This window comes from Rhineura floridana, chromosome 7 (genome assembly GCF_030035675.1).
Source record: "Rhineura floridana isolate rRhiFlo1 chromosome 7, rRhiFlo1.hap2, whole genome shotgun sequence".
NCBI classification, from domain to species: Eukaryota; Metazoa; Chordata; class Lepidosauria; order Squamata; family Rhineuridae; genus Rhineura; species Rhineura floridana.
This window is the reverse complement of record NC_084486.1, coordinates 74,268,940-74,296,620: the sequence shown is the minus strand read 5'-3', so window position 1 is coordinate 74,296,620 and position 27,681 is coordinate 74,268,940. Positions and strand designations below refer to the sequence as shown.

The window sequence follows — 27,681 nt, the reverse complement described above, 5'->3', positions numbered from 1 at the left end:
GTAAGGACCATAGTGTACGGTAGAAGCTGTGTCTTATCACTGGCTGTAAGAATTATAGTCGAAAAATGGATGGAAACAGAAGGAAAACGAACCATCCAACCTTCTTTGCACTTTAGGTCTTCTTTATATCATCAGCGCTGACAAGTGAGACAGGAGCAGCAGAACCTTGCTTAAACGCCAAAGGATTGTCTTATCACTTGTTTCCCTTTCTTATCCTATGGCCTTGACTGTGTTCTCCTTGTGCACCCGAGGAAGAACATAAAACAGACGGCTGAAAGCACGGCCACAGAAGCAGGAGAGTCAAGTGCTATTTAAAAAGCTAAAATAGTTTAAAAAGGATAAAATATACTTATCGGGGGAGGGAGCTTGTGCAAGACGCTGGCAGTGCCATCTTCCCCCGACCGGAAGTCAACACATCTCTTAGGAGTAAAGATGGATGCCCCTAAAGCCTGCAATTCTAAACACACTTACTAAGCCCCATAGAACTCAATAGGACTTGCTTCTGAGTACATATGGTTTGGATTGTGCTGCTGGTAAACCTTGACTATCCATCTCCCTCTGCAAGCACCATTTCCATGTGACTACTCGTCTGGAGTGTTTGCACCTTGTGTTGGGTCAGCGGGACAGACTGGGGATTCTGTTGGTGTACCGCCCACTCCGCTGCCCAACAGAATCCATAGCTGTTCTGACAGAGGTGGCCTTGGGTGTACTGTTGAGATCCCCCAGACTGTTGGTTCTGGGGGATGTCAACATCCATGCCGAGGCCACCTTATCCGGGGCGGCTCAGGATTTCATGGTTTCCATGACAACCATGGGACTGTCCCAACATGCCATTGGCCCAACACATGTAGCAAGGCATACTCTAGACTTGGTTTTTGCAACTGGACATGGAGATGGTAATCTGAATGTGGGGCGGCTTACATCAGTCCCTCTGTTATGGACAGATCACTGCTTACTGAAGTTATAGCCACTTTTCCTCTCTGCAAGGGTGGGGGACCTATTAAGTTGGTCCACCCCCAGAGACTAATGGATCTGGATGGTTCCATAGGGCTCTGGGGAGTTTTCTGGCTGATAGGGCTGGCACTCCTGTCGAAACCCTGGTTGAACTGTGGAATACAGAAATGACCCAGGCGGTTGACATGATTGCTCCTGAGTGTCCTCTCCTGTGTAGAGCTCGTATGGCTCCATGGTATACCCCAGAGCTGAGAGCGATGAAACAATATAGGAGACAGCTTGAGTGCAGATGGAGATGAATTCCTGGTGGATGCAATTACACACTGGTAAATGCCTATGTTAAGCTATATTTGGGGCAGTGACGGCAGCAAAAAAAAATATTTTGCTGCCACTATCAAATCATCAATCTGCCGCCCAGTGGAGTTCTTCAGAATTGTCCGGGGGCTATTACACGCTGGCCCCAAGGACATGGTAGAACCATCTGAGGCCCACTGTAATGAATTTGCTAGGCACTTCCAGGATGAAATCTTTAGCATCTGCCAGGACTTAGACTCCAGTGTTATAGCAGGTGAATCAAACGGGGTATCCAGAGCACAGCCTTGTTCCGATTTCTTGAATGAGTTTCAGTTGGTACAGCTTGAGAACATTGACAAGGTGATTTGACAGCTTCGTAGAACCACTTGCCCTTCTTGGGTAATAAAAGCTAGCAGGCATGGAACAGCTGGCTGGGCCAGGGAAGTGATTAATGCCTCTCTGCAAGGGGGTGGTCCCTGGCTGTCTGAAAGAGGCAGTAGTGAGACCATTCCTGAAGAGACCCTCCCTGGACCCAGAAAATCTTAATAATTATAGGCCGGTAGCAAATGTTCCATTCCTGGGCAAGGTCCTTGAATGAGTGGTGGCAGGCCAGCTCCAGACACTCTTGGACAAGACCGATTATCTGGATCCATTTCAGTCGGGTTTCAGGCCTGGTTTTGGCATTGAAACAGCCTTGGTCCGCCTGTATGATGACCTTTGTCGGGAGAGAGACAGGGGGAGTTGTTGATTCTCCTTGATCTCTCAGCAGTTTTCGATACCATCGACCATGGTATCCTTCTGGAAAGACTGGCTGAGTTGGGAGTGGGAGGGACTGCGTAGTGGTGGTTCCACTCCTACTTGGCAGGTCGGCTCCAGAAGGTGATGCTTGGGGAGCATTTCTCAGCACCCTAGACTCTCCAGTATGGGGTTCCACAGGGGTCAGTTCTGCCCCCCATGCTGTTAAAACATCTACATGAAACCATTGGGTGCGATCATCCGGAGCTTTGGAGTGCATTGCCATCAGTATGCTGATGACTGAGGCTCAATCCAGACAAGACTGAGATGCTGCTAGTAGATGGTTATTCTGACCAGATGGTGGATGTCCAACCTGTCCTGGATGGGGTTGCACTCCCCCTGTAAGAGCAAGTTCTTAGCTTGGGGGTTCTCCTAGAACCATCTCTGTCACTTGAGGCTCAGGTAGCCTCGGTGGCATGGAGTGCCTTCTACCAACTTCGGTTGGTGGCCCAACTACGCCCCTATCTGGACAGGAATAACCTGGCTTCAGTGGTCCATGCTCTGGTAACCTCCAAGTTAGATTACTGCAATGCACTCTATGTGGGACTGCCTTTGAAGACGGTTTGGAAACTGCAGCTTGTGCAAAATGCAGCGGCCAGATTGGTAAGAAGGACCAGACGGTTTGAACATATAAAACCAATTCTGGCCCTCTTGCATTGGCTGCCTGTATGTTTCTGGGCTTGATTCAAGGTGCTGGTTTTAACCTATAAAGCCTTACAAGGCTTAGGACCACAATACCTGATGGAATGCCTCTCCCGACATGAACCCACCCGTACACTACTCTCAACATCCAAGGCCCTCCTCCGCATGCCTACTCGGAGGGAAGCTAGGAGGCTGGCAGCAATAGAGATGACCTTCTCAGTGGTGGCCCCTAAGTTATGGAATGATCTCTCTGACAAGGTGCGCCTGGCGTCAACACTGTTATCTTTTCGGTGCCAGGTCAAGACTTTCCTCTTCTCCCAGGCATTTTAGGATGTGTTTTTAAATTGTTTTTAATTTTTTTAAAATTGTGTTTTAAATTGTTTTTGTTTTTTAAAATGTGTATATTTGTTTTTAATGTTTTTAATTGCTGTAAACCGCCCAGAGAGCTTTGGCTATGGGGTGGTATATAAATGTAATAAATAAAATAAAATAAATAAATAAAATAAATAAATAAATCTAGTCAAGATATTCATATCCAAGCAGGGTTGGCAACCCCTTGCCTAGAATGCCTTGCCTGTACCTTTCAACATGGCTGCTCCAAATGTCTTTATAGATTTGACCCTTCACTTCAGAAAGAGGTCTGAGAAATGAATAAGAGTAAGAAGATTCTCTACTTTTTTCTGCCTACCTTGTGGGCTGCTATAAACTCACTTTGACAGCCAACCCAATTCCAGTGAGTAGTAATTGACAGAGAGAAAACGCACATGGTTTGATCTACCTTCACAGACAGCAGCTTGGGAACAACAACAATTGCATCCACACTTTCCAGTATGTGAATTCTCTTTTACCACTATTGGGGAAGAAACAAATCATCATGCAAACAACGAAGTGCATCATCAGTGGGTTTAAGGGGGTTAAGCTGAGTGCATGGAACCACTGTTGTTGCTTCTATGAATGTAAGGGAGTGAGGTTAAAGGTAAATGAAATGTAAACAGAAAAAGAAAAATGAAGACAGTGATGATTTCCTAAATGTAATACCATACCAACAACAGAATTCCTATGAGTAAGGCAGAAAACTCAGCATCCCGCAACCAGTCAGGATTCCTAACCAAAAATCAAAACTGAAAACTCCTGGCAGCCAGGCAGCCAAGGTCACAGAAATCCCCATGCAGCACAACCTGACCCGGGGGCTGCATTTAGTGTAGAATGCTGTGGCACGATTGCTGACATGAGTGAGACTCTGTCAGCACATAATACCTCTGCTCTGAAATTTGCACTGGTTGCCAATTTGCTACCAAGCCAAGTTCAAGGTGTGCTTTCCATGTTACTGGAGCCACATAGTACTTGTTCTGCTCTTGTAAGAAATCAGTGCTTTAGTGTGGCAGCGCCTATGCTTTGGAAGTCCCTGCCTATTGATATTAGGCAGACACCTTCATTGTACTCTTTTCAGCACCTGCTAAAAACATTCTTGTTTAGGCAAGCCTACCCAGGCATGTAGAAGCTATTGTGTTTTTTATCTGTTTTTAACTCATTGTTGGTTTTATTATTTTGAATGTTTTTAAATACCTGTCTTTAACTGTTTTGCCAATAATGTTATTGTTTTAATTCCTTCTGTAAACCACTTTGAGATTTTTTACAATAAAGTTGTATATAAATGTAAATAAAATACATAAATAAATTTTGGAGTCACTGTGGCCCTTGGGTCTCTTTCTACTTTTAGAAACAAAGGAATCTACTTTATACTGACTCAGGCCATTTGATACCATCTAGTTCAGTACTGATGACATGGACTAGCATTGGCTATCCAGGATTCCAGGCAACAGTCTTTTCCAAAAAATGCATTTTGGACCTTTGTATGCAAAGCATATGCCCTGCCACTGAGCTACAGCCCTTCCCCTGTTTAAAAAAGTATTTGTTAAAATTGTTCTTCTCAATTCACTAATGAATACACAGCATACCTAGGGCAGATCCACATCATTCATTTAAGGCACATTAAACACACATTTGGAGCACATGATTCCCACTACAGAACCATGGGAACTAGAGTTTGTTAAGGGTGGTGGGAACAATAACTGTGAGGGGGAACTACACTTCCCAGGATTCTTTAGGAGAAGTCGTGCTTTAAATGCAAGTTGGATGTGCTTTAAATATATTATGTGGATCTACTTAATAAACTTTGCCTGCATGTAAATGGTTTTAATTAATTTTTTTTAATGGAAATGAGCTATAAAGTTTACTGGGTGACCATGGACTACTTATCTATCAGCCTAATCTGCCCCTCAGGATGAAAACAACAGAGGGGAACCATGACCATCCCAAGGAAGAAGAGCACACTTAAAATATAGAGGAAGCAATAATGTACAACCATAGTGTTAAATCAAATACTTATCGGGACCTGGTATGAAGAAATATTTATATAAGCGTAACCCACAATTATCTCTACATTAAATAGGAGAAGTGGGTGGGTTCAGTCTTTTCTGACAGTGTGATTTCCTTCCACAGTTGCAGTAAAAAAAACCAACCCACAAGGATTAAAATTAAATATAAATATTGAAGAAAATTAGTTCTCATATATTATCAGAACAAATAAATAATTATCTTAATATTCTTAACAGTCTGGCTCAGAGCTTGGAAGTAACTCGTTAGAAATAATGAGTTACTTGTAATTCATTTCTTTTTTGTGTAATGAATGGGTAACTTTGTTACATTTTGCTTGTAACAGAACGAGTGGTAATTTCATTACTTTTCAGCTGTAACTGTAACATTTCCTCCATTACATTTGGACGTTAAGGGGGGGGAAGCAGGGGAAGTCTGCTGCTGTGATTGGTAGATGAAAGACATGTGCTGGGCTTCTACACAGTGCTGCTCTTCCCTCATGCTCTATGTTAGAAGGCACGAGGGAGGAAGCGGAGAGCTAGACCACAGAAGCAGAATGGAGGTGAAGAGCTGAGGTGAGTGACGATGGTGTGTGTGTGCCTCCCACTGCATGTCCTGCTGCCTCCTCCCTGCCTGCCGCCTCGTCTCCCCTCGCACATATCGCTGCCTCCCCCTCCTGCCTGTCACTGCCTCTCTGCTCTCTTGCCCGTGCTCACTCAGCCACCCCCTCTCACACACTCCTAGTCCTTCACTCCTCCTAACACCCCCTAGATGCACCCTGTCCTGGGGTGCAGATTCTATCCCTCCCTCCCCAACTTCAAGAGGATCCCATGGAATTAGTGCTCCCAGGTTCAGAGACTATAGTCTGAAGACAGAAAGACCCCCCAACTTCACTGAATCGCCATTCATAGCTCAACACGCACACATATTCCCAGAGATCCCAAAAATTCCATAGATCCTCAGACAGCCCCCCCAATATTTATGTTTCTTAGCTTGAGATCTTCCACAGAACAGGGATGGAACTCTATGGAACTGACTCCTTCCTCGCAACTTTTCTAAATCTCTCCCCCCCTGTTCTGCCCCGCCCCGCTCCCCGATGTGAGAGTTCCTCAGGCTTAGAGCCCTACAGTAAAGGCCTCTGACTTCAGAGCACCCCTTCTTGCCGCAGTCTGATTCTCCTCTCCCCACTCAGTCCAAGCCCTCAGGATCTTAAGGTAAACAAGAGTCACTCCTGTTGGGATGGGGAACCGACGCCGGGCGAGCGCAGAGTTGTCCTCCGGCTACATTCCTAGAGAAGGGAAGAGAAGGAGTGTGCAGTGTGTGTGTGTGTGTAGGGGGATGGCATCGACTAAACTGACCCCTTGTCAAAAAGCCTTTGTATCTCTAGAGAGGCAGGCGGGGGACACCTAACCTCGTCCTCCCATCCAGTAAGTCAACTTTAATTAAAAAGGACAGGGTGTAAGGAAAAGGTGAGGTGATTCAGAGAGTGCCCCCCTTCTGTGCCCCTTGTGGTGCCTTCATCAAAGAGTGTGGAGGAGGTAAGCCAAAGAGACAGAGGGAAGGGGGCAAAGGGGGGTTCATTACATGAACCAGCCTGTAGCTGGGACCCAGCCTCGGAAAAGCCCAGGTATCTGTCGAAATATGACCTATTTAAATCTATTAAGAATTTCACCCAACCTGTCTTGATCCCTTTTTAAGTGCTTTCCAGCCTAGCTTCCTTCCATGCAATCTGGGACATTCTGTTGTTTTAACACACATTTACAGACTCCAAAGTGGTTTCTTTTTTGTGTTTTCCTTCAGAATATCAACTGTGATGGTGCTAAGTCAAGGGTGTAGTAGTTGTCTGATTGCTAGAACATACAGCAGCTGAGGACACAGGAGAGTGAAGTGGGTAGCTACAGCAAGGATGCAATAGACAGTGAGCTGGAATTTGACCAGGATGCTCAGAAATAAAGCAGTTGGGATCTTGGATGGCAACAGAAGGCTGAAGACTCATCTGGAAGAAAAACCGTGACCGTCTTGTGTGTATTGGCAGAGATGGGGCTGGACGCTTAAGGGGATAATGCAGAGGAGGGCAGAGGTTCAGCATGGGTTGGCTTCTTCTTGGCTTTTGTTTAAAATTAATTTTTTAAAAATAACCCAGCTGCAAAAGAGTGAAGAAAACACCCTTGATGCAAAAGCACGTTGCACAAAAAGCCTGTCCAGGATATGCCTGGCAAGCTCAGCTCTTGCTCAGGAAGGCTAAATTGATCCAGAAAAATGGATATGTCTTAGCGCTTTGGCTTTTCCTTCTTAGTGTTGATTTGTTGTGCTTATGTTTCAGAACAACAATTAGTGCGTGTGTCAGGGTGGGTGGGAGGATGGATGATGTTCAGTGTGTTTTCTGCTGCTGCACAATGTATGCATAGGCAGTTGGGTGCTGAATTAGTTCAGCACCCCAAGAAGCTCAGCATGCATGAAACAAATTCCAGCTTTCTAGTTCCTAAGGATGTGATGAAAAGTTAGGAAATGTGCAAGTAATACAGGGTGAAAGCTCAGAAGAATTGGTTGAGGTGGTCTAGAGATGGGGTTTAGTTTCCATTACACTAGATAGGGTGTTGTGGACTTTTGACCCTCCAGAGATTGCTGAACTACAATTCCTATCATCCCTGGGCATTGACCATGCTTGCTGGGGCTGATTGGGAGTTGTAGTTCAGAAACACCTGGCGATCCAAAGGTTCCCCACACCTGTACTAGATCATTGCCCTCGCAATGAATGGTGGAAGAAATTGCTCCAAAGAAGCAAATACCCAAGTAGAAGAAGGCCATAGTTCAGTGGTAGAGTACCTGCTTTACATGTAGAAGGTCCTAGGTTCAATTCCTGGCATGTCCAGATAGGACTAGAAGAGACCCCATCTGAAACCCTGGAGAGCTGCTGCCAGTCAGTGTAGACAGTACTGAGTAGATGGACCTGTCTGACTCAGTAGAAAGCAGCTCCTGTGTTGTTTAATTTGCATGTTTTGTCCAAGTTTCAGCTTTTCTTAATGAAGAGTTTAGGTTCTGTTGGCACCCAGTTTTGATGATGATGATTTTAGCCTAGACTGCTCATAACCTTGTGTATAAGATAATGCTATTGGTTGATCCAGTGCAAGCTTTTCACTTAAAGCATACTTTGGGTGTAAGCAACATATGCAGAACATCAGCAGAGAACAGGTCATGATATGTAGAGCAGCTCCCAAAGCTGCATGAGAGGCATATTTGGGCAGCAACTGCCCACTGGAAACTTGCAGTCTTGGGGGAGTGTTACAGTAGGAATAGAAAGCCTGAGGCCCCTCCAGATGTTGTTGGACTCCAGTGTCCATCAGTTCCAGTGTCTGGCTTACACAGTCAGTTACCCTGGGACAACATCTCCCTGAGGTCACTCCTGCCTCTGATTTCTTTACATATTTCAAGCGTGACTCAGAAACAGAACTGTGTAAGACAAAAACTGCAGTCATGGCAAGACCATAGACTCATATTTTGGAGTCACAGGACTAGCCCAAGACATGTTTGTACCTGCCTGTCAGAATATCCAGATGACAAACTTTCATTTGGAAAAATACCCCCCCCAACTTTAATTCAGTAGTAGCCAGTTTGCTGCTCTGTATTGACACTCAGCATTTTTTGCCTGTAAACCCTGTTAGTGTTATTAGGACTACTTTCCACACAGGACTGGAATTATCAGTGCAGCTCCTGGTAAGTCTGGCCCTGTGGAGTATGTAATCATGTCAACTAATGTTGCTTGTTTGTTTATTAAATGTACAGCCCACCACCTTGGTTTGAAACAGCACTTAGGGTGCCTGAGAATGAAATCAGGGAAATATGTATTAATATCAATGTTTTAAAATCCACATTTTAAAAAAGAAAAACAAAAGAAAAACCCGGTAGCATTTATCATAAGAAGTCAAAGCAGCCATAATGTTTCTCAACAAAAGCACAGTAAGAGATCTGGATACATTTTAAAAAATTACAGTATGCTCTCTGAAATAAAATGGTCTTTGCTTGTTTCCCAAAGGCCATACGTGAGTAGCTCTGCCAAGCTTCCCCAAGGAGGGATTCCATAGAAGAGATATTAGTGCCAAGATGGATTGTGTCTTGTGCCAGACAGCCTGCCTAACTTTGGACAGTGCTGGTGTTCAAATCTTACCTGATGACCTTTGTACACTGAGCTCAACACTCCATTGTTGGAGGGAGTAAGCCAGTGAATACCAGTTGCTGGGAATCACAAGTGGAAAAATGCTCTGTTGCATTCAGGTCTGCTTGCTGGCTTCCCATAGGCATTTGGCTGGCCTGTGTGAGAACAAGATGAGCCATTGGCCTGATCCAACAGGGCTCTTCTTACATTCTTAGGACACTGTCGGAATTAATAGGCTTTGTTCTGCGTTTGGGCAGTAAAGACATAGTAGCTGCCTAAACATTTTAAATAAGAGTTTTTAGAGTCATCTTCTTTCTGAATATAACCTTTGCACAAGGACATACAGTTCTGTTAGACTGTGAAATAGTTACATTCATTAATTGTCAGCTTAAGCTCAGACTTGCCAGCGCTAATACTCTGGGCCTGGTTTAGAATAAAATGGGAGCTGCAAATGTTCTAGGATACCGTGAGATTGAGTTTTGAAGAATTTGTAAAAGTATTATTCTACTACCTTCTGTGTGTGTGCTTGTTTTTAATGTTGTTTTAGGCTACTTAGATGTGCAGCAGCCAAGGCCAGCACCGTGTAGGTTTTTTTTAGAAAAAGTAACTGAAATGTAACTGTAGTGATTACTTTTGAGAAAAAGTGAAGTAATCAGTTACTTTCAGAGCAATTGTAATTGTAACAGTAATTACTACTTTTTGGGCCATGTAACTGTAACTGTAATTTATTACTTTTTAAAAGTAATCTTCCAAGCTCTGGTCTGGCTGCTATTACTTCATAGCAGTGAAGAAGTTACAATTTCCAATTTCTCTTTTCCAACAATTAACAGGATATAAAGAAAAATAACCCCCAAACAGAACAATGAGTTCACAGTCCTTTCGCTTTGCTGCTAGTTCCTTTTGCAGGAGACAAAATCTTCTCTCATTGCTGCTTGGCTTCTAAAAACAATCAAAGCAGGCCTGTGAATAATACAGAGTTTGCTGGCCTTCCCATCCCCTCTGGAGCAGCTCCTTCTTCTTGAGTTGGGCTGGTCTGCTAGAATCTTCTCAGAGAAGCCAGCCCACCCTGAAGGTTACTTTACTGAGCATGCTCCTATAGCTGGTTCTAGAAAGAGAGGGGGAGGGTAATAGCCACACCCAATGCCAGCAAACACAGGCATGCTGTATTTATCTCTCTTTTTTAACAATACTGGAAACAATAACTGAAGCATGGGTTACATTAGCATGACTGTCAAAGATGTTTATTATTTACACAACCTGTAAATATATTTGTAGTGCAATCCTATGATTGTTTACTCAGAAGCAAGTCCCAATATATTCAGTGGAGCATACTCAAAGAGAAGTGTGCACAGAACTGCAGCCTCAAGTGATAAGGAACACTCACCCAACCCAAAATTCAGAATCATGCCACTTTAAGCTGGTTTGCAACTATCATACTTTTTATGGTTATTGGATTTTAAAGGGATTTATTTCTTGTTGTGAGCTGCCTTGGTTTCCAATCGGAATTCCCTCCCCTTAAATGTTAGGCAGGCGCCATCTCTGCTATCTTTTTGGCGCCTTTTGAAGACCTTCCTCTTTCAACAAGCCTTTTAAGTTGAGACCTATCCCAGTCTGCGTCTGTGTTAGAATTACTTTTAATATGTTTTCTTTAATAATACATTTTAACCCTTTTTTTAAAAGATGTTTTTATAGCTTTTTTTTAAAAAGTTTTTAACGTTTTGTTTTAATGTATTTAAGGTATTTTTATGATGTTTTAAAGTGTTTTTAGCATTTCTGTTTGCCACCCTAGGCTCCTGCTGGGAGGAAGGTCAGGATATAAATCAAATAATAAATAAACAAATAAATCCTACCTCACAGGGTTGTTGAGAAGACTCCATATTGGCACACACACTGGAGATGTAAAAATACATAGATCCCATATAATAGTTCATTGTCAAAATGAGTTGGTCATTGCAGAACATTAAAAAAAAATAAAATCAGTATTAGTTTCCTACACAATAAAAGCAGTGATATCTATGTAAGCCCTGCCTACTTGCTTTAAAAAATAGGACTGGAGGGGGAGAGAAAGATTTAAAACACAAACACAATCCTTTGCTATGTTCACTCAAAAGTCCCATTAATTTACAGCACAATCCTAACCATGTCTATTCAAAAGTAAGTCCTATTGAATTCAGTGGGGTTTCCTCTGGGTATGTGGGATTAGCACTGCAGCTTTACTCCCAGAAAAGCAAGTATTGGATTAAAGCTTCATATTGGGAAGGTTTTCAAAACACTGTCCTCTGCAACAGCCCAGGAAAATTTAAAGTTGTTTGACTCTTGATTTTAACAGAAGCAAAAGCTGAGAGTAGCCATACGCACACCCTGGACTTCAGGAAAGCTGATTTTAATAAACTCAGAACAATTGTAAGTACGGTTCCATGGCAAGCGACCCTAATGAGAAAAGGAGTCCAAGATGGGTGGGAGTTTCTAAAAAAGGAAATTCTAAAAGCGCAATGGCAAGCAAATCCAACAACGAAAAAAGGGGGGAAACAACAGAAGAAGCCAATGTGGCTTCACAAAAAGCTTAGAGAGGACCTGAAAACAAAAAAGGACACATACATGACATGGAAAGAAGGCCAGGCCACAAAGGAAGAGTACAGGCAGGTATCACGGGATTGCAGGGATAGTGTTAGGGAGGCTCAAGCTGAGAATGAGCTGAGGTTAGCGAGATATGCTAAAAGCAACAAAAAAGCTTTCTTCAGGTATGTCCATAGTAAAAGACAGAGAAAGGAAACGGTGGCATAGCTACTCCATGAGGATGGCAAAATGATAACAGATGACAAAGAAAAGGCAGAAGTCCTCAATTCCTACTTTGGCTCAGTCTTCTCCCAAAAAACAATCTGTGACCCTCCTGGGAAACATGAAATAGAAGGGGCAGGATTGCAGCTTGAGATTGATAGACAAATGGTCAATGAATATCTAATCACTTTGAATGAGTTCAAATTGGCAGGTCCCGATAAACTGCATCCTAGAGTATTGAAGGAAATGGCTGAAGAACTCTCAGAACCTCTGTCTATTATCTTTCCGAAATCATGGAAGACTGGTGAAGTGCCAGATGACTGGAGGAGAGCTACTGTTGTCCCTATCTTCAAAAAAGGCAAAAAGGAGGAACAGAAAAAAAAATTCAAAGAGACCTTGATAGGCTGGAACATTGGGCTGAAAACAACAGAATACAATTCAACAGGGATAAATGCAAAATTCTACACTTAGGAAAAAGAAACCAAATGCACAGTTATAAGATGGGGGATAGTTGGCTCAGCCATACGACATGTGAGAAGGATCTTGGAATTGTCGTTGATCACAAGCTGAATAAGAGTCAACAATGTGGTGTAGCTGCAAAAAAGGCAAACGCTATATTAGGCTGCATTAACAGAAGTATAGTTTCCAAATCGCGTGAAGTATTAGTTCCCCTCTATTCAGCACTGGTTAGGCCTCATCTTGAATACTGCATCCAGTTCTGGTCTCCGCACTTCAAGAAGGATGCAGACAAACTGGAACAGTTTCAGAGGAGGGCAACAAGGATGATCAGGGGACTGGAAACAAAGTCCTATGAGGAGAGACTGAAAGAACTGGGCATGTTTAGCCTGGAGAAGAGAAGACTGAGGGGAGATATGATAGCACTCTTCAAGTACACGAAACGATGTCACATAGAGGAGGGCCAGGATTTCTTCTCAATCGTCCCAGAGTGCAGGACATGGAATAATGGGCTCAAGTTGCAGGAAGCCAGATTTCGACTGAACAACAGGAAAAACTTCCTAACTTTTAGAGCCATATGACAATGGAATCTATTACCTAGAGAGGTAGGGCTTATCCAAACGGAGCGGGATAATCCACTGTTTCCTATTCGGGTTGTCAGCTGATAGTCCTCACTTTGCCTTTCCCCCCCACTGTTTTCCATTGGAAAAAATGCTTTTTTTGTGGCACAGCGAGATTCCTGATTTCAAACAGCAAATCGCATTTTTGCCAGTATTGGAAGGAGCAGATTTAACCCGCGAAAATGCGTAACACCGCGTGACGTCATTTGGACGACCGAAAAATAATAAACACACATACCGCGCATGTCACACATTTTGCGGTCGTCTGGATGAGCTCGTAGTGGGCTCTCCGACACTGGAGGCATTCAAGAGGCAGCTGGACAGCCATCTGTCGAGAATGCTTTGATTTGGATTACTGCATTGAGCAAAGGGTTGGACTTGATGGCCTTATAGGCCCTTTCCAACTCTACTATTCTATGATTCTATGATCCTATGACTCCTGAACACAAGAGAAAAAAAGACTTTTGGTATTGCTGAAAGCTATATACTTACACAATTTATGAGATTTTCAGATAAACAGGAAAAAACAACCATTTTCTACCGTTGCAATGGAGTCTAGGTACTGCCTGGAGGCCCAGAAATCCCTTGTCAATCACAACCCTGACTTCACTCACTGGCTACAAACCTGAAAGGGAGGGGTTTGAGCAGCCAGCTAAGAGATCATTTCACGGACATTGCGGTAGGTGGTGGCTGACGTTTTGGTGTATATCTCATGAACCAGACCACTTAGAAACTTAATTTTTTAACAAAATGAAAGCTGAGAGTCTGGAGACTAAGCTGACTCACCTGGAGAGGACCCCAAAAATCCAGAGTCTCCGGGTGAAAACTGGAACCTGGCAACCTGTGTATGTGTGTGTGTATGTAAGAGAAAATGAATGAAAGGTAGAAAGAATAAATGATAGATGAATGGAGTGCATGCTTATGTGTGTTTGTGTGGATGTATGGATGGGTTTTTTGTGTGCATGACTGCAAGCATGAGAAAGAGAGATGGATTGATGGATGGGGTGCAGTGGAGACTGGTCTATTAGGGCAAATGGGGAGCTGCCCACCAACCTCATTCTGTGCTCAGCCAGTCCCCACTTGCTTCCATTCTTACATTCAGTCCATGATATAGCACTGACTGTCAGATTCCTCCTCCTTTCCTCAGTGCCCTTGTAGAACTCAGCAGGGAGGAAGATGAGGGCAAAACTAGAATTACTTGGCTTTGTCTGTCATTGGCTCTGGCTCCTTCTATTGTTGGCCTCTCCGCCTGTCACCCCATCAGTGCCAATGGCCACCAGCCACCACTGATGCTGTGTGTGTGTGTGAGTGTGAGTGTGCATGCATGAGCATGTGCGTGTGCTTGTGCATGTGTGTGTGAGTATGTGTGTATGAGAGAGAGAGAGCACTACTTCCAATCATCCTACTCACTTTCCCCCAAGGGAATGCAGTTGTTGACTTCAAAAAAGGTTGTCCATTGCCGAATTAAGGCAATATAGAACCTGGAGGTATTTATGATAGTAGCAATACTGTTCTCAGCAATTGATAGCCTTGTAATACAAGAAGAATCATAGATTCAAATCCGAGGTTATAGATCATGATGCTAGTAGTTATATGAGATTAACATGGCAAGCCTCAGAGCCAAACTAAATGTGTGGGGCAACTGCTTTATTTATACAAATAAAACCAGGGAGAAGCACTTGGTGGAGGGGAGCAGAATCTGGAACTCACGCCTGCCTTATTTCATTGCACTTCTCTACTTTTAAGCAGCTTTTGACCAGCTTGCCTCTGATACTGGCGGAGGTAAGCTGGGCATGGATAAAAAAGCTTAAAGCTACAGAGTGCAGTAAGGTATGCCAGAGAAAAAGGAGGCAGATCATGGTCACCTCCCTGAATGCTTCTTTTTCTGTAAAGTGTAGACCCAATCTGCACGCATAAAGCTGATATGGGGACAGAACAAACCCATGTTTAGCCTACAGAATTGGCCCTAAATATTCTTAGTAGGAACTAAGCCTTGGACTTACATCTGAGTAGACCTGCTTACTTAAGTGCTGGCTGTAAACATTTATGAAGGGAGTTTGTTCTTTAACATGTGCATGATCTACCAGACATGCAAGAAAATGTCTTCTGTTCTGCCTGTGTTGTAACCTATTAGTCTCTGGAGGAGGAAAGCAAGTTGCCAATTCAGCATTGTTCATTGATCAAGGAAACCCAATGGTCTTTTTTTATAGGATGGGCCTGGGCCTGCCTGAAGCTACAGGATTGCAAAATGTCTTAGCTAGATGCATTAGCAAATGTTGCACTGATCTCTTATAGAGGGGGAAATTCTTTCTGACCCCTGAAGGCAATCAGCATATGCCCTGAAGCATGAGAGTTCCCTTACAGCTAAAGAGTCTTAATGGGCTTCCATAAGCTTTAAGTTGAGCTGCATAACCTGCATTCTCAGCACAGATAGCAAAAGGTTTGATGATGCCGAAATCTTGTGTCAGACTCATTGGAGGACGTGCCTTTTGAGCTGTAACTGAACAGGCTTTGCTGTCCTGGTTTCTAAATGAAATTTGTCCTGCCAAAGAGCCCAAGTGCATGAGTTTGAATCAGTTTGAATTTTAATGCAAACCTGCTTCATTTGCAGTCTTAAAAACAAACATGAAGTGAATTGAAACACAGCTATCCTTGAAATCCACACTTCTCTGAATTTTGCAATGCAGTTCTCCAATGAAATAATGTGTACAAAAATGTGTATATGAGGTAGGCAGACGCAGTTCATGGGGTGGGGCAGAGCTTCTCTGCTAGCTTATCCAGAGGGAGAGGGGTGAGAAAGTGAAGAGGCTAGTGTGGTGCAAACACACCAGCAGGAGCACTGGTTGCACCATCAGCCCCTTCCTGTAAGCAATAGAGACCCACCTGCCAGGAAGGAGACCCACCATGTAGCTTTGCACCACCCACAGAGCCACTTCTGTAGATAGGAATTTGGTAACTGAATTGTGTAACAAAACTTTTTACAGGGTTGGCTTGAATGGGAAGGAGAACCTACATGGAAAATAGTCCTTCTGGAAAAAGCTGCAATTTTGTCATTCTCTCTTACTGTTCCTCAGTAATGTGAAATAGTTTTTTGTTCTATTAAGGGTGAATGTTAGCAATAATATACTCAGCCCAGTGTTTGGAGTTCCTGCAAGATCACATACATAAAGGCTGGGGTGGCACATTATAATAAGGCCAGGACTTTGCTCCCTGGTAGATTTAATTGTCTTTCTCTTGCTTCAAATCATCTAGATATGCCTAGCTCCTTGGGCAAGAGAAATACACACATTCAGTCTCTTCATCTTGTACCTGTTGCTCATTGCCTCTTCCCCACCACTCTGGGCCTCTCATTAGGTAGGGTGAAGCAGGTTGCTGGGTTTGGGTGTCATGAAAGAGCAACATTTAATTTAAGGAGTGTTATCCAACTGAATAGTTCCTTTAGTGCAAGGATTTTTAGCTGCACAATCAAACGTCCCTGCCCTTTCTCCCTGCACTCTTCCTAAACCTGCTCAGGACAGCCCTGTAACTAGCCTTCCTTGTTAGTCCTTCTGGAAAAAGCTGCAATTTTGTCATTCTCTCTTACTGTTCCTCAGTAATGTGAAATAGTTTTTTGTTCTATTAAGGGTGAATGTTAGCAATAATATACTCAGCCCAGTGTTTGGAGTTCCTGCAAGATCACATACATTTCTAGCCACATTTCTAGGTGGGGCATGGGTGTGGGAAAGAGATGCATAGCCCCGGCCAATCCTCCCTTCCCACTGGTAGAGAGTACATGAGGGCCAGAACAGGGGAAGAGAAAGGTGCTGAACTTCCCCCTCACTCCTCCTCCATCCAGAGAGTGTGTTAACTTACATGAATGAAGTTTAATATGTTGAATGGTCTCACCCTTTTTAGAGATCCCCAGGGATGCCAGACTCAAAAGCTTGACTTTGCCTATAGCTACAGTCCTCTTTCACCTGAGGTCTGTCACTGTGTTCTGATTCTTCATGAACTGAACTACTTTGGTAATGACAGTGATCTCCTGAGCTTGGCTTTGATGCTGCATTCGGTATCACAGTTTTACATTTCACCCTGAAAAACAAACTTGCTCATACTACAAATTTAGGGAAGGGCAGAGAGAAAAGAAATACTTTAGGGTGTTTGTTAACTACTCCTTAAGGGTCTGTCCTTCTAGTCCTGACTTTTATATTTTCCTTCCTGTTGGGCAATCAAGGGAAAACGTTTTAACTGGCTATAAAGGACTTACTAAGCAATGGAAACTAATCATGGAAAGCAACTGGAATTTTTTACTGATTGCTGGGTTGATTTCTTCTGCTAAGAAACCCTGAAAAGGCCTCATTTGGAGCTGCACATATTGGGAAAATCAGAAATTACAACCTGAGTGGCCAGCCAGCCAGCTAGCTAGCTAACTGTAGTGTACACAGTAATATTTCTATTCCTCTCGGGCTGTTTTCATCCTTTGCCATCAAGTACTCAAGAAAAAGAAGAAAAAATACTTAAAAGAGTAAAGGGTAACTCAGGGTAGCCATTTTTTCAGATCATTTTAAGTTATTTCTGTATTTTACCCTTTAACAATAAGCATCCAATCCTGCTCTACTTGTTATAATAACTGCAGAATAAACAACATCTTACTTCTTACTGCAGACAAACAGACATACTTCTTTATTGCTGGCTTGGTAGACAGCACAACTGCCAATGAAACTGAAAAACAAAGCAAGGGAAAGTCCTAGTGGTAGAGTCTAACTCTAGCTCATAATACAAAGTTCTAATATTTAATTCTTCAAGGTTCATGTTACTATGCAGGCTGGTTTTTTCAGGATCACTTAGGTAATTATAGGGTGATTGTGATAATAAAAATCCACCCACAATCAGGGAATGTCTTGAGTGAGCAGACTTTGAGGGTCTCTTCCAGAGGAGGCTTTTGTTGTGCCCTTGCCATGCCTTATTCACTGAATTTTTCAGAGGATCCTATTCGTGAATTGCTCCTGTTCTTAAAGCAAGCTATCATTCTTTAAATGGGGGTTGTCACTGTCTGTCATGTCACAAATTAAACAGAAGACATTTATTAAAAATCTGGGAGATAAAGCAGAGCTCTAGGGGGGCAGTGCCCCATTCCCCCCCCCCGCTACAGGGCTGGGTCTGGAGGGTTGAGGGGGAAACCCGTTATAGATTTAGGACTCACACAGGGGTCACATGGGGAGAGGAGAAGATGGGGAAGTTCCATTGCACACCTAGAAATCCATGCTCTGGTAGAACTGTGTAGTTGGATACCACCCTAATTTAGATATTTTTGCTGCCAGGGAGGGGGAGAGACAGTTGTGGGATTTTCTGCTTCAGGTGCCAAAATAAGTTGTATTGGTTACTATGCACATTGAAAATGGGGGGAGGGCACCATTTGTTGCTCTCCTACAAAGTATCTTGGGCCAGCCCTAACTCCCACTCCACATTTTCGACATAGGAGCTAACATGCACCATGCACTATCATTTCCTATCTCCTCAATATCAGCCCCAATATCTTCTGGAAGACCTCTCCTGATATGAAGCTACCTGGACCCTTAGATCTTCTTCTGAAACCCTTGTCCAGATCACCCTTTTGAGGAAGGCTTGGAGAGTTGTAACTAGGGAGAGGGCCTTTTCAGTTGTGGCTCCCCATCTGTGGAAGTGCTCCCCAGTCAGGTCCGCCTGGCACCTTCATTGACATCTTTTTGGTGCCAGATAAAGACTTATCTTTTTTCCCAGGCATCTGATAGACCGATGATGATGATGGTATTACTGTGCTGCCAAAGCTTTCTGTGGCTGTATGGGGGGGGTTGTTTTCTTATTTTGTTTTTATGGTATGATATATTTACTTTTGTTTTTAACAATGTTGTAAGTCATGTGTAGGCCTTTGAGTAACAAGCGACTAATCATCTTCATCATCAGCATCCCATCAATGTGCATAGTAACCAATATTTTAGGTTGTTTTTCAGAGTGCATGCCCATCCAAAGTGGCTTACAATTAAAATAGTAAAAGGTCAATAATGCAACATTTTAAAACTTTAAACTACAGCTCAGCAACACCCCACTTTTTATTAACAGATCCAGAAAAAAATATAATTCAAATTGACAATTATCCAGCTTGTAAATCTGAAGCATTTTGAGACATTTGTAGCAATGAGTCCCTATGGCATTCATTATTCTGTGAGCCTGTTCTTGGGTCTTAGAGGAGAGCATTGATATAGTGAGCATAACGGAGACCTGGTGGAATGGAGAAAACCAGTGGGATACGGTTATCCCTGGATATAAACTATATCGGAAGGACAGGGAAGGATGTATTGGTGGCGGAGTCGCTCTATACGTGAAAGAAGGCATTGAATCCAGCAAGCTCGAAACCCCAAAAGAGGCAGACTCCTCCACAGAATCGTTGTGGGTGGTGATACCATGCCCCAGGAGGGACTTAATACTGGGAACGATCTATCGTCCCCCTGATCAAAATGCTCAGGGAGACCTTGAGATGAGATATGAAATTGAGGAAGCATCCAAACTAGGAAATGTGGTAGTAATGGGTGACTTCAACTACCCGGACATAGACTGGCTGCATATGTGTTCCAGTCATGACAAAGAAGCAAAGTTTCTAGATATTCTAAATGACTATTCCCTAGACCAGTTGGTCATGGAACCGATCAGAGGGACGGCAACCCTGGACTTAATCCTCAGTGGGGACCGGGACCTGGTGCAAGATGTAAGTGTTATTGAACCGATTGGGAGCAGTGACCACAGTGCTATTAAATTAAACATACATGTAACTGGCCAATTGCCAAGAAAATCCAACACGGTCACATTTGACTTCAAAAGAGGAAACTTCACAAAAATGAGGAGAGTGGTAAAAAGAAAGCTGAAAAACAAAGTCCAGAGGGTCACATCACTCGAAAATGCTTGGAAGTTGTTTAAAAACACTATACTAGAAGCTCAACTGGAGTGCATACCGCAGATCAGAAAAGGTACCGCCAGGGCCAAGAAGATGCCAGCATGGTTAACAAGCAAAGTCAAGGAAGCTCTTAGAGGCAAAAAGTCTTCCTTCAAAAAATGGAAGTCTTGTCCAAATGAAGAAAATTAAAATGAACTCAAACTCTGGCAAAAGAAATGCAAGAAGACAATAAGGGATGCTAAAAAAGAATTTGAGGAGCACATTGCTAAGAACATAAAAACCAACAACAAAAAATTCTATAAATACATTCAAAGCAGGAGACCATATAGGGAGACAATTGGACCCTTGGATGATAAGGGAGTCAAAGGTGTACTAAAGAACGATAAGGAGATTGCAGAGAAGCTAAATGAATTCTTTGCATCTGTCTTCACAGTGGAAGATATAGGGCAGATCCCTGAACCTGAACTAACATTTGCAGGAAGGGATTCTGAGGAACTGAGACAAATAGTGGTAACGAGAGAAGAAGTTCTAAGCTTAATGGACAATATAAAAACTGACAAATCACCGGGCCCAGATGGCATCCACCCGACATTTCTCAAAGAACTCAAATGTGAAATTGCTGATCTGCTAACTAAAATATGTAACTTGTCCCTTGGGTCCTCCTCCGTGCCTGAGGACTGGAAAGTGGCAAATGTAACGCCAATCTTCAAAAAGGGATCCAGAGGGGATCCCGGAAATTACAGGCCAGTTAGCTTAACTTCTGTCCCTGGAAAACTGGTAGAAAGTATTATTAAAGCTAGATTAACTAAGCACATAGAAGAACAAGCCTTGCTGAAGCAGAGCCAGCATGGCTTCTGCAAGGGAAAGTCCTGTCTCAGTAACCTATTAGAATTCTTTGAGAGTGTCAACAAGCATATAGATAGAGGTGATCCAGTGGACATAGTGTACTTAGACTTTCAAAAAGCGTTTGACAAGGTACCTCACCAAAGGCTTCTGAGGAAGCTTAGCAGTCATGGAATAAGAGGAGAGGTCCTCTTGTGGATAAGGAATTGGTTAAGAAGCAGAAAGCAGAGAGTAGGAATAAACGGACAGTTCTCCCAATGGAGGGCTGTAGAAAGTGGAGTCCCTCAAGGATCGGTATTGGGACCTGTACTTTTCAACTTGTTCATTAATGACCTAGAATTAGGAGTGAGCAGTGAAGTGGCCAAGTTTGCTGATGACACTAAATTGTTCAGGGTTGTTAAAACAAAAAGGGATTGCGAAGAGCTCCAAAAAGACCTCTCCAAACTGAGTGAATGGGCAGAAAAATGGCAAATGCAATTCAATATAAACAAGTGTAAAATTATGCATATTGGAGCAAAAAATCTTAATTTCACATATACGCTCATGGGGTCTGAACTGGCGGTGACTGACCAGGTGAGAGACCTCGGGTTGGAGTGGACAGCACAATGAAAATGTCGACCCAGTGTGCGGCAGCTGTGAAAAAGGCAAATTCCATGCTAGCGATAATTAGGAAAGGTATTGAAAATAAAACAGCCGATATCATAATGCCGTTGTATAAATCTATGGTGCGGCCGCATTTGGAATACTGTGTACAGTTCTGGTCGCCTCATCTCAAAAAGGATATTATAGAGTTGGAAAATGTTCAGAAGAGGGCAACCAGAATGATCAAGGGGATGGAGCGACTCCCTTACGAGGAAAGGTTGCAGCATTTGGGGCTTTTTAGTTTAGAGAAAAGGCGGGTCAGAGGAGACATGATAGAAGTGTATAAAATTATGCATGGCATTGAGAAAGTGGATAGAGAAAAGTTCTTCTCCCTCTCTCATAATACTAGAACTCGTGGACATTCAAAGAAGCTGAATGTTGGATGATTCAGGACAGACAAAAGGAAGTACTTCTTTACTCAGCGCATAGTTAAACTATGGAATTTGCTCCCACAAGATGCAGTAATGGCCACCAGCTTGGACGGCTTTAAAAGAAGATTAGACAAATTCATGGAGGACAGGGCTATCAATGGCTACTAGCCATGATGGCTGTGCTCTGCCATCCTAGTCAGGCATCATGCTTCTGAAAACCAGTTGCCGGAAGCCTCAGGAGGGGAGAGTGTTCTTGCCCTCGGGTCCTGCTTGCGGGCTTCCCCCAGGCACCTGGTTGGGCACTGTGAGAACAGGATGCTGGACTAGATGGGCCACTGGCCTGATCCAGCAGGCTCTTCTTATGTTCTTATGTTCTTATGTCTCTTTAGATGCCAGATTGCCAACTAGACCTCTTCATTCAATAGGTCTACTGCTATGACAAACTTGTTTCCCTTTGTCTTTCCCTCACTTGCTGTGAAGAAGTTTTCTGTATGCACTGTATGGCAGATTTTCTTGGATTTTATCTCTTGTAGTTCCAAATTGAAATGACCTGAACTAGAGGACTTCCATTACACCTCCTACATATCAACATGTTAAAGCACATAGCTCTTCATTTTATTGCACTTTGCAGAACATGTTCTTTGTATACTCTGGTCAGATCCAGAATGTGGCAAGGCTGGGCATTTACCAGAGCCCTAAAATAAGCAAATCTAATTTCCCAATAGTGCTGCCAAAATGTTCGGGGGCATACAACACTCAAAAAGCTCAGAGGCAGTTTGAGAAGTGTCTCAGTTTCTATGCCACACCCATTCCAGCTTGAGGGGTCACTTTAGCCACCTTGGACATTTTTTATAATTGAAAAGCAAGAAATATATTGAATGAATGAATGAAATAGCACCAAAATCCTGGTGTTCTAAGTATTCTTATATTTTGCTACCTGCATCCTCCAGGCTCTTTCAAACAAAAATACACCAGACATCGAGAGGTACAAAATACTCTCTATAATATTTGGCTTCTTTTAGCTCAAAAGCACTGTCCTATAGAAAAGGTCCTGCACATTTAGGGTGAAATTAAGATGATTTCAAGTTTTGACACTGTGAATTTCAGCAACTTTTTAAATGCAATTTCAAGATATTAATATAGGCTGTAGGCTAAGGAACCTTGCACACAATTGCTCCTTGCATTTTTGAATTATGCATTTTTGTTGTTGATTTTTGGAAGTAGTGATTAAAAAAAAGGTTCTTGTAAATCTCCCTAGCTTCAAAATAAATGTTGCCTCAGCTGTTTACAAAATTAACATATATATTGTACCAAATTATACAGAACTATACACAATTAAGATATTTAGGATGTTAGTCTCTGGATAAAATGAAGTATTCAGCCATACTGGCTAGCAGAAAAAAATGGTTTTGTGAAATAAATACTGGTACCTATTTTTCACTTCCTTTTAGACTTTGAAAGACAAGCACTCCCTCTTCTGGTTATGTAGAATATAACAAGCCCCCAAAATGGACAAGCAAACAAAGCATAGCATGCCTGAAATACTTTCTAGCTTGTACTCCTTTTGTAGCTAAACACTAGTTAATTGCTGACTATGGATTCAGGAGTGTACTGAATTTTTACATGGCTGGGTAAAACTCTGCTATACTGATAACTAACTCATGCCACTAAGCTAAGCACTCCAGGTGGGTTTAACATCAAAGCTTTGGCAAGAAAGAAAAAGACCACAGAATCATCACACTGGACAAGAGAACCTCAAGGGTATTCTAGTACTTACTTACTTACTTACTTACTTACTTACTTATTACATTTATATCCTGCCCTTACCCCCAGAAGGAGCCCAGGGTGGCACAATACAATATAGTACAATCCTCTATGATGGCAATATTCCCTTGTTACATGGGGGGTATCCAATGATGTCTAACCAATTGCACAACAAAAATCTGCTTGTGCAATGGGACTTGCAGTTTCCTTCTTTCCCCTCCAGCCCCTTATGCACCTCCAAAATCTGCCCCAGAGGGTCCCCCAACTTCTCCCTGTAGCAGACTTAGAGGGCACATGGGGACTGCAGGAGGTTGAGAGGAAGGAGAAGCCCCATTGCATGAATGGGTGCCTATTTGTGCTGTGTTGGAGCCTACCCATTTATTCTAAAGAAGCGAGACTTACAGCAAAATGTTAAAGTGTGAAGTGTTCCTGTTAAGGTTTTCCCCTGTGTCTTCTTTTAGGACACTCCATTCCATCCCTCCACAACAGTCAGTCAGCATTCCATGCCCGCTGAGCAAGCTCAATCTTCATTCAGTTTTTTAAAAGAATTTCTCCCCCCCATTAAGTTTTCCCCCCTAAAGTTTTATTTGTATGTACTTATATGCTCCCAAGTGTACTTATACATGCCCAAACATTTCCCCCAAGTCAGCTGCTGATACTTCCCTTTTGCTTATGGATAACATCATTTTTGGCTACATAATAGTTCACTATTGCTATATAAGATTTCCAGGAAGGAATATAAAGCGTTTTAAAGAGCTGGGACATCTAAGCCTGTTCCTCCCCACCCCCACCTCAGAATGATCTCTAGCAGGAACTCTCCATGAATCATAACATATTTATTTAGTTTATGAGCTGTTTTTAAAATTGTTAAGAGAAAGCGGTATGTAGATTGTTTTAAATTTAAAAAATGTGCAACCATCTCCTTGAAAATTGCAATATATTATTATTTGCATTGTTCAAATGCATTTGCTTTGAATAACGAGACTGGGTTTACAATAATCCATTTTATTCAAATGACTTCCAAGAGAGTGCCTAAATCTGACTTGTTACACATCCATTTTTTTCTTCTTCTCATACAGCTTTCGGGTATCATGTCATCATTGTTTGACCTGCAAACTGGTAAGCAATACATATTTTTTCCTTTGTGGCAAGTACTTCAGATAACTAAGGAGGCTGTAACTTGACTAAGCAAGAAGCATAATTGTAGCTTGATTTTAACCAGCTAAACAAATCCACTGATTCCATTGGAATGTTAAGACAACATTTTTTCTGGCAGCCTGAAAATTTAATAGCACAATACTACAGTATATGACGTTTTTCAACAACTCTTTTTAAGTGGAGATTTTTATCCCAGTCTGTATCTGTATTGAGTTGCATCCAACACTGCACAACTGGATTTCCCCTCATGCAGTGGGACTTCCCCTTTCTCTCCTCTCCTTGCATGCCCCCTAAATATACTCAGGAGAGTCCTCCAACCTACTGGAGCAGATTTTCAGATTTCAAGGGGACTGCAGGGGAGAGAAGAGGAGGGGCAAGTTTTGTTCCTCAAACAGAAGTCTGCTGCACTAGCAGTACAGCAGCACTGGATAGAACCCATTGGCTATGAAATTGTTTTTATATATGAAATTGTTTTATATGTTTTTATTATGTTTCTATTGTTAAATCAAGATGTTTCATAGGAAACAATTCATAAATGGAAATAAATGTCTACTTGGAAGTTAGTCCCATTAAGTTCACTACTGCTTTCTTCTGAGTTGACATGTATAGGATAATACTGTACAATATCTTATGGTGGTTGATGAGACTGACATGAAAGTGGTAATTAAAATAGTAGCTAAAATGTGTATTGCATACTATTCAAAGTCATCTGTTTTGCCTTCTGTAAGAGTGATTTTATAGAGTTTAGGATATTAAATTTATGTCAAAAGCTATATAATATATACTCATCTGGTGTCTAATTCATTTACTATGCAAAATATGTTTGTACAGAAAGTGTCAGTCTTTATATTATCTTGGAATGACATATTTCAAGATAATGGTGGGTCATATTTTTATTTTGTTTATCTTTGTTTTAATGTCTTGGATTTTTGGAAAATTAAATAATATATGGAATGTTAAAGCTTTGTTGAAATGGAGTCTTTTTACTAAGTTTAGAACTGCACAGTCCATCTTCTTGGACTAGGGATGTGGGGAAAATTGAATTCAGTTGGTATTTAAAGGCAAACCTACCTAATTTGCACTTTCTAAAACAATACCTGAACTAAAGCACACTCCCAGTTGTCCAGCTAAGTAATGTGTATAAAAATGGATAAACTGTGCATAGGAATGCATATATTACTGAAAATAACATACAAAAATGCATTGTTTTAAGGAAAATTGCTTTGAAAAAATATGTGTATTAGGTACAATTGCATACAAAAAATTGTATACTAGGAGAATGTTTCACTAAATATTCACTAAATGAATTTCCATGAAGACTTTAAAAAAAAAATCAAAAACTGCTGTGGAAATGCAGACAAACTGAATTTAAGACTGGAAAAATAAGAAACTGTGAGAAACTGAAATTGACAGATTCACCCATTCCTAGATGTGGGATTTCTATATGGAGGTGGATGCAGGTCCTAATCCTTTCAATTTACAGCATTAATATGGCTGGAAGAAATAAGTTACAATTTATGGGTTTTTTAAAATCAAACAAGGATGACTAGAATCAGAATGATGCTTAATAAAATGGCCCAATAAGGGCCAGCCCTATTATTAAGCAGAGTGAGGCATCCTCCTCAGATGACAGATGCTGGGTAGGAGGAAGGTATTCTAGGACAGAACTGCAGTGAAGGATACTGTCACATTGCCAGTATGGAAGTAAGATTCAACTGCTAGTCCAGTCAGTTTTTGTATATAATATTGGGGGGGCATCTTTTCTGTTGGGTTGGCTCACCCAATTATCACTTAAGCAACTAATTTTGCTAATTTTGAAACAAAATTCATCCCAACTTCCCCCACAGCAGTTATTATTAAGATGGTTTTATAAAACGTGCTTTCTCCCAGGAGCTCAGGCCAACTTACATAGTTCCTTCCATCACCCACATTTCATCCTTACAAGTTTATCCTTACAATGACCCAAAGAGCAGTGGTGTTACTAGGTACTTAAAAGACTGGGGGCATGGGCCAAGACACAAAAGTGCATAAAATTTGTTCTCTGCACAGCTGGGACTCATCAACATTGCACGTTGAAGCATGCCCAGCAGCTTCATTTTTTAAAAAAATCATCACCACCATCATCACCATCATCATCATCTTATTAAAAAGGAATAAGGTGTAGGAAAAATGGGACCTAGCAGAAAAGACTTGTGGTTCATTTTCTCTGGGCCACCCCCTAAGAATGCACCTGCCTATAAGGAAGGTTAGGTCAAGAGGCCATGAAAAGCTGAAGGTCACCCAGTGAGTGGACTCCCCAATTCTGGTCCAACACTGTAACCTCTACATCACACACGGATAGCCCTAACAATTAATGCCAAACATCTGGAAGGGCTTTGCATCATTATGTATCTTCAAGGGAGATAAGAAGAGCAGATGCATTCTCTAAAATCATGAGCGTGGTGTTTCCAGCTACCCCACTACCTCCAGCCTTTGGAGGGCTTGCAAGAAGTGGCTGCAGGAGTGAGACTGCACGTAACATCATGGGTGGGGTGTTTCTAGGAGCAAAACTGAAACTGTCTTAATTTCCTTTTATTTTTGCCATATTGCCAAGAGGTGTAATGTGGCCTGCTAAAGAATGTAATGTTATACTTATAGTATTGGGGGGGGGAATTGTGTTTATTCGGCCAGATAGGCAACTCACAAATAAAATTTTATTTTATTATTATTATTATTATTTGCTGTGACATTTGTTATTGTTTTATTACTGCTGTTGTATTATTTTATTATGAAATTGTTTTTGTAATTGTTTTTTGCTTTTGTTGTAAGCCACTTTGAGCAAAAAAAAATTTTGTAAGTCACTTTGAGTTCCATTTGGGGGAAAAAGCAACTAATAAATATCATTAATAAATAATAATAATAAATAAATATTGTCTTTTTTGGTGCTTG

At 42.0% G+C, this 27,681-nt stretch overlaps 1 protein-coding gene across 1 annotated transcript in view; it reads left to right on the top strand.

Moving 5' to 3' along the window:
- Positions 1-27,681, top strand: part of HABP2 (hyaluronan binding protein 2) — a 72,113-nt gene that overhangs the window by 7,306 nt on the left and 37,126 nt on the right. Inside the window, exon 2 of the mRNA XM_061635953.1 lies at positions 24,675-24,714. Within this exon, the coding sequence (XP_061491937.1) occupies positions 24,675-24,714 (40 nt within the window). The remainder of the gene's footprint in view (positions 1-24,674; positions 24,715-27,681) is intronic.